At 40.4% G+C, this 12,900-nt stretch overlaps 1 protein-coding gene across 1 annotated transcript in view; it reads left to right on the forward strand.

Moving 5' to 3' along the window:
* arhgap10 (Rho GTPase activating protein 10) overlaps positions 1-12,900 on the forward strand; it is a 51,393-nt gene that overhangs the window by 18,389 nt on the left and 20,104 nt on the right. Inside the window, exons 6-17 of the mRNA XM_005726959.1 lie at positions 703-813; positions 1,432-1,536; positions 2,015-2,144; positions 2,633-2,739; positions 2,872-2,966; positions 3,607-3,688; positions 3,878-3,920; positions 4,026-4,094; positions 4,528-4,602; positions 7,731-7,815; positions 9,251-9,309; positions 10,680-10,785. Coding sequence (XP_005727016.1) covers positions 703-813; positions 1,432-1,536; positions 2,015-2,144; positions 2,633-2,739; positions 2,872-2,966; positions 3,607-3,688; positions 3,878-3,920; positions 4,026-4,094; positions 4,528-4,602; positions 7,731-7,815; positions 9,251-9,309; positions 10,680-10,785 — 1,067 coding nt within the window. The remainder of the gene's footprint in view (positions 1-702; positions 814-1,431; positions 1,537-2,014; positions 2,145-2,632; positions 2,740-2,871; positions 2,967-3,606; positions 3,689-3,877; positions 3,921-4,025; positions 4,095-4,527; positions 4,603-7,730; positions 7,816-9,250; positions 9,310-10,679; positions 10,786-12,900) is intronic.

Raw genomic sequence — 12,900 nt, forward strand, 5'->3', positions numbered from 1 at the left:
GGATGGTTATGATACTTCTGGGCATTTTTCAAATACTAATAATCACAGAAATGAAATAAGTAGATCTTTTCTGTGTTCAAATTCCCTACTGGTAGGTTAGAGTTCAGTGTCGCCCCTTGTTCCGTAGATGTGAATACTGGTGTGTCTTTTCTCACCCTCAGTCAGTGGGGTTAGCTCTGGCTTGCAAAGCACAAGAAGCAGTGATAATGGCCAGATAGATAGATATCAGAAAGATTGTGTTTCTCACTTTATCAACAGTTTGCACATTAAGCCACAAGGAAGGAAGCCGTGGTGTCCTGTGCAGTCTTTGTATGGTCTGAATGACATTTAAGTTCGCTTTGACTTGTACTGCTTTTGCCGTCCTTGAAGACGGATCCCTGCACTTCCTTCAGTTTTCGTCTCTTTCCTGTCAAAGTTTTAGCGTGTGTGGCTTTTCTTTGTCCGAAGAGACAAAAAATGGAGGTTGATCACACAGCAAACCTGTTTTTTTTTGGTGGGGGTGGTACAAATTAGCTAAACATTGGTGTCAGATTTTGATTTACTAACTTCAGTATGTCTTCTATACCAATTTAAGGCCATACCAAGGTAGACCTCAATGTCCCAAATTGCACCAAAAAAACTAAAATTGTGATGTTTCTTCTTTGCTTCCGCGCTTCTGCCTGTAACTATAATTATGATGGGGTGTGTTCTCCACCTCTCCAGGCAGACACGCAGGTGGAAATCATGAGGAGGCACTTTCAGGAGGAGTCACTGGACTACGTGTGCAAACTGCAGGAGATCCAAGAGAGAAAGAAGTTTGAGTGTGTGGAACCGGTGAGTAACTGACCTAAAATGGCATAAAAGCACTGGCGCGGTGTTTCATTCATACCACAATGAATGTCTTAAAACAAAACCGATGTGCTAGTGTATACAGTACATGGGATTAGCCTGATTTACAGTAAGAAATGATGGATTAAAAGGTAGAGCTCTATTTCTAGGGGTGCATTTTCAACAACCCCACACTAAATCGAGTTGGTGTCTTTGAAATTTCCCCTTGTACAAAGTGTGCCTACCTTCTAATAGATGTGAAAATATTTGTAAGTAAGGATCTACTTTCCGGGGAAACAAAATCTGTAACTTTAATACTGACTCAGATTAGTAGATTTGTTACAGCTAAAACCACTATGGAAAATTACAGATCCCGACACTTAATGTCAGATACAGATGGTCATAACAGTATTGCTTTATGACAGAAATCCCAAACCCCTTCCATATTAAAACCAAAAGGCAATATGTGAAGTCCTACACCGTCACAAGTTTTTGCCTGACTAAAAGTTATGAAACAATTCCATCGTATCCTGTCATTATGTGGATATAGTTTGCAAGTTTCTCTTTTACTTGCTGACCTTTTATCTCTGGTCTTTTTCTTCGTCTCATGTGTTTTCCTTGTAGATGCTGGCCTTCTTTCAGACAGTCTTCACCTTTTATCACCAGGGCTTTGAGCTCGCCAAGGACTTTGACCATTATAAACGAGAGCTGCAGATTAATATTCAAAATGTAAATAATACTTTTTTTTTGCCTAATTGTTACCATGATAGCAAATGTTTATATATGTCATTTCCCTTGCACTTTGAGAGGAACAGAAGAAAGGTCTTAAGTGTAGAAAACAGAAGATTCAATTTTAACTTTTTGGTCACTAAATAGGGAAAAAGGCCTCTTCATATTCCGATCTAGTATTTACTTGTCTGTTTATCTTCATTTGGCCATCAACTCCTGAGAAAAATATGTTTTGTTTTCTTTACCGCTTCAGGTCACACCTCTGTTGTTTCGATTTCTCCCATCCTGCAGGACACAGTTTCATTCTTACCTTTACATTTATATACTGTAAATTAGCAGCTAATTTCAAAAAGTTGAAGGTGTTTTATGGAAGCCATAAAAATACAAGATGTGACTTAATGAGGCCTCTGGAGGTCATCCCTACCAAGCGGCCGAAAGTGACTTCCTGGAGTGTGCGCTTGCTTCCTCTCCCTCTTAGACAAGGAATCGATTTGAGGGCACTCGGTCGGAAGTAAACGAGCTGATGAAGAGGATCAGAGAGGCACCGCAAGAGTACAGACAGACGAGTCCCATCAGTTTTGAAGGCTACCTCTATGTACAGGAAAAACGTAAGACTTGTTTGTGATCATGTAATAGTATGTGTATAACATTTTAGTTAATAAAGCGCAGCAGGCAGCCAAACTCTGAGCGACAAAAAAAAGCACAAATATAACTCTTCCTTATTAGAAGGGGATTTTTTGTTGTTGCTGCTAATCAAATGTGTAAATGGAGGTGATATATCAGATATTTTTATGTAAATCAGCAGCAACGTTGCTGTAGCGTGACACAGAAAGTTGAAACACAGGATAAGTTCCTGAAGTTGCACTTGTTGCTGACACTGTAGATGTTTTAACTGAATTTGCTTACTGCTGCGTATTTTTTTGTCACTCGCTCGCTAAAAAGGACATTGCGAAAACTGCGAGCGTTATCCGGGGAGAACCACACTGGAACTGTCAATTGTGTGTTAGCGTGTTGCAGCAGAGCCCAAAAGGGCTTGTTATGACTTAAACCACATGAAATGTTTACAGTATGTCGTTATTATTTGTGCTTCATCTAGGGCCACCTCCCTTTGGTTCAAGTTGGGTCAAGCGTTACTGCACATTTGTTAAAGAGCAAAAGATCCTGCACATGGTGACTTTTGACCACCGATCAGGAGGAAAGATTGTGAGTGGAAGTGCCGCACACTAAAAAAAAATCAGACTCTGTTCAGTCTTTTACTTTCCATTACAACGTTCATTTTGTCATGCATTTTCTTTTTTAAATAACCAACCATATTTTGATGTTTTTTTGTTCCAGGGGGAAACAGAGTCCATCACACTCAAATCCTGTGTCCGGAAAACGACAGATGTGTTGGACCGGAGGTTCTGTTTAGATCTCGATATAACAGATCGGTATATTGTCACTTACTATGTTCTCAAACACACTGTGATAAAATCTTGCTTGTATTAAACTTGTCGTTTAATTTGGATTACTGGTGACACATTATTTGTTATTGCCTGCTGGATGACTTTTGCTTGAACACAATGTAAATGTTGTCCACAGACTGTCCACAGAGCACATAGATCTGTTTTGCTAAAGGGCTTAGCTCCACACACACACTTGGTGTTTGTTGCTATGTTTTGGATAGCCCAGGGCAGCACTGCAGGGGTTGTTTTGGAGGACCGCCCTCACGCATCATGCTGTAATATATATCCCGTTTTGTCACAGAACTTAACCCTGCGCCGCCCCTTTTCTGTAGTATTAATAGAAGAGCAATACCTTAAATTTAGAATGGAAATGTCAGTGCACACATCTGTTCGCCCTGTAATGAGTAACTTGATACCCATTTGTTCCTACATGATTGGAAGTGTCATAAAACCAGCTGGCCTCTTCTTTGTAGTACAACCAATCTAAGATGTATGTGGCAGAGGGTGTTTTTTTTTTTGTTTTTTTTTGCTTTTTTGCAAATACATTTCATGCACTCCTTAATATTTTACAAAACTGTACCTCTGATGCTTTTCCTAATACAAGTGTGGTATGGCTCTCTCCCAGGCCAGGAACGGTGCTTACAGTGCAGGCTCTGTCTGAGGATGACCACAAGTTTTGGATGCAAGCCATGGGTGGGAAGGAGCCTGTGAGTCAGCTTTCACAATGTCATCATCTACCACTCACTCATGGAGTTTTAATACATTCTCTTTAACTGCCATCTTGTAGAGAGCAAATACATGTAGCTTTACACCAACATATACTTAGAACTCCCCAAAAATATACTGCGTAAACTTTAAAACTCTACGTCTGTGTTTTGTGGCTGTTACTTTAACAGGTCGGACATTATCTTATGAGGACTTATTCTAAAGAACGTGGAAGTAAGGATCCAGCTGTGCCAGACACTGAATCTGTAAAATTATGTGATATCACAATTTTATAAGCATCGGTGTTTTTTTTCGTCTTCATTTTTTCCCTACCTGTAGTCGACGCTCAGTTGGATGACGTTGGTTTCAGTTTTGTGAAGAATTCCATCAGTGCAATAGAGAAAAGAGGTGAGCTATAAATATATTTAATAATGTAAATATCTGATGCTAGCATATGGAAAATTGCAGGATAAATTTCAGTGTTGGTGGATAGTAATAATAGTAGGTAACATGCATGCAAGCCTTTATCTGTACACAAGGGGGCAGACTTTCTCCAGTATTGAAAAGGCAAAAGACTTCCCAGCATCACCTGCAGGCACCTTGTACTGAAGACATGCAACTGCCTTTTCACGGCATTATTCTTACTTATTTGCTCTTATCTGGCCACCTCTTCATAAAAAGATCCTCTAAAAACTGATATTTTTATGCATGTTGTTACCTCATATGAACTTGGTTAAAATTGAAATCATGCCGCAAATATATTATTTCAATAATTGTCATTATTGTATTGTAAGTAATATGCAAGTAGAGGTGTATTATTTTTATTATTGTTATATTCTAGGCATTAATGACCAAGGCCTGTATAGGGTTGTGGGGGTAAGCTCCAAGGTCCAGAAGCTCCTCTCATTAATGATTGGTAAGTTCTTCATTCTCCTCTTTTTCTCACATAGATTTTTAGTTTTTTAAGTAAGGACTGAATAAAGTTACAAATTTTAATTTAATGCCACCGCACTATCTCTGTGAAATTAGGTCGCCCCTAGTTAGTTGAATATGCTGATGTAATGGATGTGTCTGGATGTGTCTGTTAGGGGTGATATTAAAAAGATAGCGATTGGAAATCATCCCGTGACTCAGCCCACTGGTACCCGTGGAAGTGCAACAAGTGCCAGTGTGTAGCTTGGCTTCGCTTTCATTCAGTTTTAAGCCCCCCGAGACAACCCGACGAGGTCCATCCTATTCACATTCTTCTGCTTTTTGGCTTTTCCTTCATTAACACGCCAGTAGGATGGCCTCTTGTGTGCTCGCAGATGGCTTAGTCTGTCAGTTGCCTTTCTCAATTACCTTTATGCCTCTTACTCGTCTCGAATCCCTTTCACTCAACTCCCTTTCTATAGAACTTGTCCTCTGTCCTTTCCATTGCTCCCTGTCTGCTCTCTGGTTTCCTGCTGTCTCCAGCAGACACCAGCTCACTTTCAGCTCTGTGTTCAGAATGACAACAAACTCAGGCAGCCGCCAGCCTGTCTCAGCTTCCTCTCCAAAACCTTGCAGCCTTCCAGCCTCATGCGGTAGACTCCATTAATGCTCTGCTGCGGAAGTTTCTTTAAAGCCTTAAAGTATAGAAAACTTCCATCACTAGTCTTGAGAATCTGCATGTTACTCATTTAAAGAAAAATAACGATTTCATCTGTACCTAAATATTTCTATCTAAACGCAACTCGTATTTTATCCCTGAAATGACTAATATGTATGACAGCAGTTGTGTGTTACTTCTCCACAGACACATTCACAAACATTTCTTGCATACAACAGTTCACAGTGAGTGGGTGAAACAAGCTTTAAACCCTGAAGAAAGACTTTGGATCCTCCCACACCTCCTCCTTTTCATCTCTCACCCACCAACATGGCCACGGTCCAATCTGAGAGGACAAAGTGATACAAAATTCTCCCATCATATTACAGTACAAACAAAGAGAGCGGCACCTATTGAATGACAGACAACAATATAACAGGAAGAAACCTGTAAAAGTGAGCTCCGTTCCCTCTCTGACCTGTCTGTGGTTCAGACGGGCAGGGCAACGTGTGGTGTCGGTGGCGATATGGTCATAATAGCTGCTGAATTGGAGGTTTTGGTCCTCCAGATGTAATTGCATAGGTAAATTTAATGAATGCACATTTCCAAGGAGCAAAGTCAGGCATTTAATATTTTACAGTTCAAAGCAAAAGTTGTTAAACACTGAATTAGACCTGAACAGATGCTGAAAAGGTTTATGGTGCACCTTCATTGGTTAAATGGTATCGCTTGAATACTGACCCGCCAGGCACACTGTGGCCTCTTTGTGCCCAAAAAACCCAGATGATAAAGAAGAGTCATCTGTCACTAGATGAACCAAGCAGGCGGTTAGGACATTTTGCAGTGTGAGTGTGCACAGCGCAAAAATAAACTCATGCAATAGCTGCTCTGAATAGCCACACCTGAAGTAAGAAGGAACTGTTATTAAAATGTGAGGCTAATGAGGTGCTTTTTTGATTGTATAATTTATAGAAAATTAATAAATGAAAAATCTTGAGAGAAAAATTATAACCTACGACTCCTTTCTAGTTTGAATGTCGGCTATTTTTGGTTTGAGACCTTTCAGGAAAGGTGGGGATATAGGCGTTTCCTAAATCGACCGAGATAGAGTTACGGGTAAGTGGTTAACCGTGGGTCAGGCACTTTGGAAGAATTACCTGTGAGCTGGATGTTTGAGAATAAAAGAACAAATCAGTCACGCAGGAAGCAAACACTGACAGGTGCTGCATGTGGTTGTTGCTTCATCTTAATCCTGAACAGCATTTGCTTCCTCCCTTCTTCTTTTTCCAGTTGGCATCAGTTGCACATCTTAGTCTTTGCATTTTAGTGCCACTGAACATCCTTACAGCACATACGTCACACAACCATCGCTTCCTTTCCAATTTCTGCACATCACTTGTTTGTTCGGGTTTGGGTCAGGATGTGGTATTTACTTATCTCATGAATAGGCTTACTTTCATACTGGTCCAGGCTTTCAATCAGCTTATCCTCAAATTTGAAAGTCTGTGAAGGAGAGTAAATTCCCTATTTTTATTTAACAAACTTTTCCCTTCTTAATATTTTGTGTATGATGAAAAGTTTTTCTGCTGGTGTTATGTCACTCTGCCGCTGTGCTTATTAAGTCCCCACACAGCACGGTGTTGGTTGCCTAGTCTTTATTGTTGCTAACACAAAAGAAAATAATATAGAACTGAACCTCGGTGGATGCTGTGTCGTTAACAGTTTTGCAATCAGTGCTCCTCCAACTGCTCCAGCTGTGTTTGTGCATACACCGACCTGGCCAAATCAGGCCTATTTTTGCAAGACTACAGCACCTCTGCAAACTCCATCAGTCTCACATATGGAGACACACCTGGCTACACATGCTTCCTAAAAACGTTTGCTTTCAGAAGTTGACACTGGACAGGCAATTTTGTGGATTATGCAGACGGAGAGACACGTGGTCCTCTTGCCTGCAGTGGATAGATCAAATAAAAAATAAATAGATTTCCTATTAACAGACCACCTAACACCCGTGAAGCTAAAGTCTGTGTGGTGGCTAAGACCCTAAGCTGTACATGTGTCAGACTCCAAACACTTCACTGACACATTGCACTTCCTCTGTAGTTCATCAGAGGCTACTTACGGTGTGACTAAAGCCCCCCCTACCCCACCCCCGCAAATTTTCAGCACAACACACCCTTGGAGTCCCTGTGGAGTCAGTGAAGTAGTAAGGGATTAATTAAACTTGTAATGAGTATAAAGCCAGCAGCCCTCTACAGATGCTGCAACTTCCTTCCATATCCTCTGGGGCGAAACGCGACCCCCGAAGGCTAGCAGGAATGCTTTTTATCCTCATATGGCTAATTACAAGTTACATATTTAAATCACATATTTGTTGTGCATAATATGAACAGGGTAGTTAATTGGCGCCTCGGTGCGAATACCTCAGTCAGTGAGTAATTGCAGTGATGCTAAGTTTGTGATTCTTATAGATGAGAAGAGCGACGAAGTGGATTTGTCAGCCAGCGAAGACTGGGATGTTAAGACAATAACAAGTGCACTGAAGCTTTATCTGAGGTAAGGATTAGTGTGATGTTTTAATGTGAAAGACACGCACACACCTGTGAGTTATTTGTTTCACCAAGCAGTGGCAAGCATTGATACTAAAACATTGCAGCACAGCAAGTGTTTAAATAAGGTAATTGATTCTTCTGATCGCTTTTGCAGTCACTTCAGCTCTAGACGTTACACCTAAACCCTCTGGTTGAATTGTACCTATTAACAAACTTTTAATTAATTCGTCTAATTAATTTGAAATATGACAAATAGAGCCTACCGCCATCCCTTCTCAGCAGCTCAAGAGTACAGTAGCTTTTTGTCTTCATTAGATGTTAATAGCTGCACTGTTAAGAGTGCAGGAACTCTTATTTGGGGGGAAAGACACTTAGTAGGTAATTATATTTTTTCATCTTATAAACCGTCAAACTGTGCTGTTGTGTATCCAAGCAAGTCTATTTCTGACCCCACGACAACTCCTTTGATGAATGCGGTCCTTTCCGCTTGCTTGAATGCGAAACACTGCATCCAGCGTCGATGCTTTATTTTATAAAATGGCTACAGATTTAATTATGCAGAGTGCCTTTGTATAATTAACTCCTTGCGAACTCATAATGCTCATGATATGCATGTTCCACAGTCAATAACTCCTTCCAGGTTGGCAGCGAGTGTGGGTGAAGTTCAGAGATTAAAAATGTAGTTTGGCTGCAAGAAGATGAAGCGGTATAATTTTAAATGCCAATCTGATTTTGTCGACATGCTGTTGCAACAAATTGAGTTGGCTTTGCTTGTTGCTTGATTGGAGGAAAATTTGCATTTAAAGTTGGGAATTTGCCTGCTTTCTTTTATGCATATTAAAAATACTAAAAAGAAACTAATACAGTTTTTTGGGGTGGGGGGTTTCGATTGCTTGTTTTATTTTGTCACTATGGAGGTCTTCAAACAGTCACTGCTATGTAATTAGGATGTAAATGATGAACCTAGTCAGGGGGGTTAAACTTGTGTGGACTGACCACTTCCAAAAAGCAGACTGATGGAGAGGACTGTGGACTCTGGGACATTACTTAGTTGAGAAGTTTTACCTCAGCATTTTAGCTACCGTACCCTTATCATTATTGACGTGCTATATTAAATCAACACAGTGTTTTTCTAATTTGTCTTTTACTTCCATGACCTGCTGAAGTAAAACGGCCTCAATCTCCTCAGTTTCCTCTGAGGCTAAGTAGCTTTGGCCACTATCCAGCTGCAGTGTGAAAGTACCTTCAGATGAACTTGGTTATCTCAACGCGTGCACCGTCTAATTCCATCTCCTGGCCTGGCCACATTAATCATTGCTGTGTGCAGACCCTATAAAACAGTGTGCCAGCTATTTCTGTCCCTCTTGCTCACTTTAACTCTCCTTCTCCCTCCCACCGCCCCCCAACCCGTCTCTCTTTCTCTCACTATCTCTGCGAAGGAGCCTTCCTGAGCCGCTGATGACCTATGAACTTTACAAAGAGTTCATTAGCCCCGCAAGTAAGTTCTACCGCCTCATGTACCAGCTCTTCATCTGAGCGCAGACCATACGCAAACAGAAGTGTATGTATGTGCCGTATCAGTGCGAAATGGGCATTTTATCAATTGAAGCAGCTGAGTTCATTACTTAGTTCTTCTTCGGGGGGTTATTGAAAAGGAGCAGTGAAGTGAGACACAGTAAAAACACTTTTAAATTAAATTTTACTAACTTTGTTTAAACTTTGTGCTTTTAAGGGAAGTTGGGCAACAGTGGTCACCTTTCTTATGTCTGAAAGCTATTGTGTGGTGTGTGCGTGTCTTGATTGCTAATTATCGCCTTTTTATGTCTTCCTGCGTGGTATCAGTGTGTTACTCGCAGCACTCAGTGCATTTGTTCTTGATTCTAACCCTACCAAAGAGGCTTTCAGCTCCCTTTGGCTTAGTTGCATTTGTCTTTTCATTGCAGATGAGCTTATTCCAATCTCCATATAATCGGTACCTGTTTAACATGGGACTAAATTTGTGGCCAAAAAAGCCATTAAAGATCCTGGATCAAAATCATCCAGTGACCTTGAAGAGGAAAAAAAAAGAAGGGAAAAAATAGGGTTTTTTTTCTGCCCACATAACATAATTTCTGTATGAAATGTTTTAAATCAAGCCAAACTTGAATCTTATTACAACAAGTGCTATAATTGGATCAGGTTGACATTTTTATCAGGCGCTCGCAATGCCCTCATAACGAGGGGGGGAAAATGGATTAGCAATGAATATTTTTTTTGATGGATGACAGCATCCATAAGAAGCTTTTGCCATGTTTAAATCCTTGTCGTTCCCATAGTAATGATATTTTGTGTGCCTGTGTGTGTTAGCGTGTGGGCGGTCAGATGCCCATGTGTGAGGAAGTGTTTAAGAGATGATCTTGGGGGTTTTAACACAACCCTTTATACGGTAGCGACAGTAACGTAAAGCTATCTTCTCCGCCAGCATAGTGGTCCCTGCTGCCAAATTCTGGGAGGCTTCAGACCGTATATCACCATCACACCTCTTCTTCATTTATTTGAACTGGGATGTATTTTCCTCTAATGCTTAATCCCATACACTTGAGAGGGATAGCCTCTGATTGTTGCACGCTTAAAGGTCCACCAACTTTTGCTCATTTTAAAACATTCCCAGACTTCCGATAAATACTTTTAGGCCTTTTTGAAGTAACATAGAGCTCTTTACCTCGAAACCTCACTCAAATCAGCAGCGACTAGAATTTTTCATCATCTATTTAAATTTCCTACTGTACAGTGTACCATCTGAGCTGTGCTGGCTCCTTGCCATGCGAGGAGCACAGAGAATTCCTTGTAGTTTAATATGAGTACACGGCTGTTTCTGCATTTGAACAGAGGGCGGTAGTCCCGAGTCTCGCATCCAAGCCGTCCACTGCCTGGTCCACAAACTACCGGAGAGGAATCGACAAGTCCTCGGGCTGCTTATGAAGCATCTGGCCAAGTGAGTGTTCATAGTTCCTTGGTCATAGTTCAGCCAATCTCCACCCCCTCTCTCTCTCTCTCTCTCTCTCTCTCTCAGTTCTCTCTTTCTGCTCTTCCTGTCTGTCTCCTTATTCTCACTCCACATGCTTTTTCTCTCTCTCTCTCCCTCACTCCCACTCTTTTCACTCCCCCTTCCCTGCTGTCACTCCATCTCTTCTCTGTCTACTCAGTGACTGCTGGGTAAGAAAATTGATGCCACTAGCGTCTCGATTCTTTTTTCTTTTCTTTTTCTTTTTCTAAGGTCATTTTGTTGTATATTTAAAGTTGTCGAGGGAGGATTGAGTAGCCTGCCGTACCTGTTCATCATGCTGTTTTGCAGCCCACGGGCGAAACGAAATGAAATAGACCACTCAAATTAAGCCCTCTCTTGAGATTACTGTATACACCCCTGGACGGACCACTATTGTGCATCATTCCATTTGCGAGATTAGATAGGAAGAAAGATTTTAAGAAATAATGTTAGCTAACATTACAAGGTTTTACCTCAGCAAGCTTTTTATAAACTAAATATGAGCAAATTGAAGATAAGTAAATAATCCCTCTTCCCTGAGGCAGTGAAAGTCTGGTGGATCTTATTTCATAGAAACCCGCTGCAGAATCAGGCTGTGGTAAAAAGGCAGCGCTATTGAAATTGAATTTGGATTATCCAGCGTGAAATTCTCCAGACTGGAGAGACTCGAATATTTTTCTGAAGTTGGCGTGTGTGCATGTCCTGCAGGGGAAGGAAGCAAAGCCAGAATTTCACACTCCTATCTGAAATGGTTTCAGAGATGTTATAAATGTGAGTTGTCACCAATGTTTTTGTCTTCAAAGGCATCCTTTGAAGCTATTTAAACTGTCTCTCTGCAGCTGCACTGCATATCATCATATTTGGAGTATGAAATCTCTTCACCTGTCCGTATAACTTTTTCTTCAAATAAAGGTTTTTTCAACTTTTCTTTTTCTTGACCACTTAATATAGTTGTACCTATTGAACTCCCAGTTTTGGAATGGATGTAGGTGACATTAAATAAAACTCCAGTCTTTCCTCAATGTAAATATCATTTGGTAAGGTGGATCCATCCCCTGGCCTCTTTACATGTCAGCGATGGCAATATGATGAAGAGATTAATACATACTCGCATTCAGAACACAAAGAGAAAGCTTAATCAATGGCCATGTTGTGTGCTTTTGAAAAGAAAATCTGAAAAAAATCCCCCAGAATAATTATATGTGAACAAAAATATTAATAGAAAGTTCATAGTAATTAAACTTAATTGTAGTGTTTTTTAAGCGTTTTATATACATTTCATATGACACAAAGCATCATACAGTGCTGCAAGGTGTCAGTTTGGCTAATGTCTTTCACAATTACTAACGTAAAAGTAAAAAGAAGACCAAATTATTGAAAGTGTGATTTATAAAAAAATATATGCTTGACTCTGATGCCCTCAAAAAAGTGACAAAACAATAAAAGGGATGTTGTTTAAAGTTAAAAAAAAAAAACCCAAACAGAACTGATCAGTAATGTGATTGTGAATGCCACTGAGTCAGAGGAAAAGACTTCGCGGCACTTTCAGCTGCTCCCTTATTTCTGCTCCCAAAGGATCAGCACAGCAAATGTATCTGCATATTTGATTTGGCACACATTTTACATGAAATACCCTTATCCTCACATTTACCAGCACTAGGAGTTCATGAACAAGCCACCCTTCTTTTAGACTAGCTTCATGTCTCTTGCCCATCTCAAACCAGGGGTCTTTTGGATGTAAGGTGAATGTGTTAACCGCTGCTATGCTCTGAAAGACTACAGGAGCAAATATTTCGGCAGCAGTTTTAAAAATTCTCAAACTAAAATTGCAGAGAATTTGGGAATCTGAAATTAGTAATTACTTTTAGGAGTCACAACCAGAATCTCTAATGGCATGGGGTTACATTAATGCATATAGCAAGGGTGATTTTCATCTGTGAAGGCACCATAATTATTAAAAAGATGTGCACAGATTTTGCTAAACCACACTCTGTGGCATAGTCCAAAATGAAAGGATGCTAAACTGGTTCTACCTACAATCCTACATTGACGAGTCATCCATGA

This window comes from Pundamilia nyererei, unplaced genomic scaffold, assembly GCF_000239375.1.
Source record: "Pundamilia nyererei isolate P.nyererei 1_Seehausen unplaced genomic scaffold, PunNye1.0 scaffold00022, whole genome shotgun sequence".
Lineage (NCBI taxonomy): Eukaryota > Metazoa > Chordata > Actinopteri > Cichliformes > Cichlidae > Pundamilia > Pundamilia nyererei.